General features: G+C 56.9%; 2 protein-coding genes across 2 annotated transcripts; both read left to right on the forward strand.

Annotated features, from left to right (window-relative positions):
* Positions 1-305: 305 nt before the first annotated feature.
* DQ04_09371000 (putative RNA editing 3 terminal uridylyl transferase 1) lies at positions 306-2,018 on the forward strand (the record flags this gene model as incomplete). Its single annotated transcript, XM_009315914.1, has 1 exon — positions 306-2,018. One exon carries the CDS (start codon positions 306-308, stop codon positions 2,016-2,018), a length of 1,713 nt encoding a protein of 570 aa, XP_009314189.1.
* A 196-nt stretch (positions 2,019-2,214) lies between these two features.
* DQ04_09371010 (50S ribosomal protein L16) lies at positions 2,215-2,718 on the forward strand (the record flags this gene model as incomplete). The annotated part of the gene is made up of 1 exon (XM_009315915.1): positions 2,215-2,718. The coding sequence occupies one exon, from the start codon at positions 2,215-2,217 to the stop codon at positions 2,716-2,718; it is 504 nt and encodes a 167-aa protein (XP_009314190.1).
* Between the last annotated feature and the right edge of the window lie 132 nt (positions 2,719-2,850).

The following is a 2,850-nucleotide window of genomic DNA, read 5'->3' on the forward strand; positions in this document are numbered from 1 at the left end:
CGCCGCTCGAGCGCAACGCGGTGCGCGCCATCACGGAGCTGCTGCGCCGCGCTGGCTTTTCCTTCGTCAACCTCGAGCCGATCAGCCACGCGCGTGTACCGATCATTAAGCACCACGCATCGTCGCCTATCCTCGTCGTGGCGCGACGCGACGCGGAGGACGTAGTCGCACGCAGCGTACGCTTCGTTCTGAGTGCACCCGCCACGCGTGAGGACCGCGTGGTGCTGGAGGGCAGCGTGCGTGATGCGGTGGGGCCGGCTGGTGTCCAGCAAGTCTGGTGGAACCGCACCGGCGACGTCGTATCAATGACACTCGACAGCACAACGACGGCAATACGAGCGGCAATGTGCACCCCAGCGCTCGTGACGCCAACACTGCGCGTCAAGGTGCAGCCGATGCACGACGAATGCCGGCCAGAGCTGTATAACATCGACTTTGACCTCAGCTTTCGCGCCTTTGGCATTCGTAACTCGCAGCTGCTGCGACAGTATCTGTTGAGCCACCCCTGTGCGCGACCGGGGGCAGTGGTGCTGAAAGATTGGAGTAAAACAAGCGGGGTGAATAACTCTGTCAATGGATACTTCACAAGCTACGCTATTAATATCATGTGGATATACTACCTTATACAGAAGAAACATGCACCGTACGTGGACCCACTCGACATTCCCGTATCATTGGTGGACTACACGGATCTTGACCCCACATACACACCCATGATAGACCCAGCCCTCACTCCTGCTGAGCTTGACACGCTCTACAAGGAGGCAGGTGAGATGCTGGTGGGGTTCTTTTACTTTTATTCTTTTGAGTTTGACTGGGAGCACCACGTTGTCTCACTCAATCGCCCTGGCATCACAACAAAAAAAATGCTGGGGTGGCACGTGGAAGATGTTGTGCCGCCCATGTCTTCCACAGTCGGTAGTGGTGGTGGTGGTGGTGGCAACAGCAGTGGGGGTGCAAAGCGGCACCCCACGCGGTACGAGTTGTGCATCGAAGACCCCTATGAGGAAAATCTAAACTTGGGACGTCACATTGGCATCACGAAATCGCTGCGTGTGCGCACAGAGCTTTACCGCGGCCTGCTGTCACTCCTGAAGGACGGTGAAAAGGAGTCCTGTGTTTTTGCGTCGACAGACTTGGCAGAGTCGAATGAAGGTGTGGGGTCGTCGCCATCAGGGCTCCCCGCACGTGCTCTGTTTAAGCTCATGGCGTTGACGACGCAAGCCATCGCGGAGCCCAAGTCGTTGTCGGGTGGTGGTGGTGGTGGTGGTGCTGGCAATGGTATTGTGGGTAATGGCACCGCTGTTTCCGCTCCTGTTGCTACTTCTGCGAGGTCGGCGGTTTCGTCTTCGTCTTCGTCCACCGTGACAGGAATTGCCGGGGTTCCTGAAGAACGACTGGAGAGCCTCTTCCGCGAGAAAGCGTCCCTGGAGTACCAACTCGCGCGCAAGGCGTGGAACTGGCAGCAGCTGATTCACCGCCTGGGCTACAAGATTCACCGCGGTCACGTGCTCCCGCGGCGGGAGATTGGTGTGCGTTGCGTTGCTCGACGAGAAGACGAGGAGTCACCGAATGGCACAAGCAGCAGTAGCAACAATAATAGTGGCAGCCGAAAGCCACCAGGGGCGCAGGGACGCCATCTCACCGAGGGCGTGCTGCGCGACCTCAGCCGCGGTTTCATGACGCTCACACCTGAGTGGGTGGCGTGGTCAACGCCGTGGGTGAGTCAGCACTTGCGCGGCTACAGTCGGCTGACAACTCTCTCAGGTGACGCAGCTGTTGCTGCTTCTGCTAATAGTAATGCGACGGCTGCTGGTGTGCCGGCGACCCCTTCTAGCGGGGAGGTGGCAATGGGAGCCATACGGGGGACTCGTCGTAATGCGGCTCCAATGGGATTGGCCATGACAAGAGCGATGATGGTGCGAACGTCCGCCTCAACAAGGGGAACGGCAACAGCGATATTTGCACGACTTGGTCGTGGAGTAAGGCGAGTCGTACCCCTTAGATTCATCCGATAGCGGGATGCACCACTTGCACCCCAGATCCTCACAGTAGTATATATATATATATATATATATTTATAATATGAAGCCTCCATTGAGAGCATTTCTGTTGGTTCATCTTGATGCGTCTATGTCACTGCTACTGCTGTTCTCTATCTCTCCTTATTCCTCGCATATTCATATTGTCAGAGTGTAGGAGGAAGAGAAGAAGATGGTGTTTCTCTTTCAGCGTAGCACCACACTCCGCGCGTACCACTACGTCCACCCGAAGACCGGGCGGCCCATTCGTCAGTACCGCCGCTACGGCGACCCACGCTTCATCAACAACGAAGCCGCACTCATCCGCGGTCAGTGGGGCCTCATCACCGCGGACTTCGGCATGGTGACGCAGTCACAGCTCGAAAATGCGCGCCTCGCAATCCTGCGTCGGCTTCCGCGAGGTGGTTTCACGCTAACGATGCACACCGACTATGAGGAATTCCCCGTCGTGAAGAAGAGCCCCGAGAGCCGTATGGGCGCTGGCAAGTCGAACATTCACCACTTCGCGTACAAGTTCACGACGGGTGTGCCACTGTTTGAGATTGTGTCCATCTCCTCACGGCGCCTTAATCAGGCGGAGGCAGAGGGTATCTTTCTGGCAGGAAGGCCGTTCATTCCGCTACAGACGGTAGTTGTGCCGCAGGGACGCGTCGACGAGTACCATGTTTTCAAATAGTCTCTGCGTATGTGTCTGTGCGTGTTGGTGAGTGGTACGAATAAGCTTGTTTGGCGCTGCGGTGATATCGGTGTTGTTGTGGCGATGGATGGCATCATGTAGCTGTGGCGTTGTGCGTGTGGCGTCTCTATG

The sequence above is a fragment of the Trypanosoma grayi genome, assembly GCF_000691245.1.
Source record: "Trypanosoma grayi strain ANR4 Tgr_937_V1, whole genome shotgun sequence".
NCBI classification, from domain to species: Eukaryota; Euglenozoa; class Kinetoplastea; order Trypanosomatida; family Trypanosomatidae; genus Trypanosoma; species Trypanosoma grayi.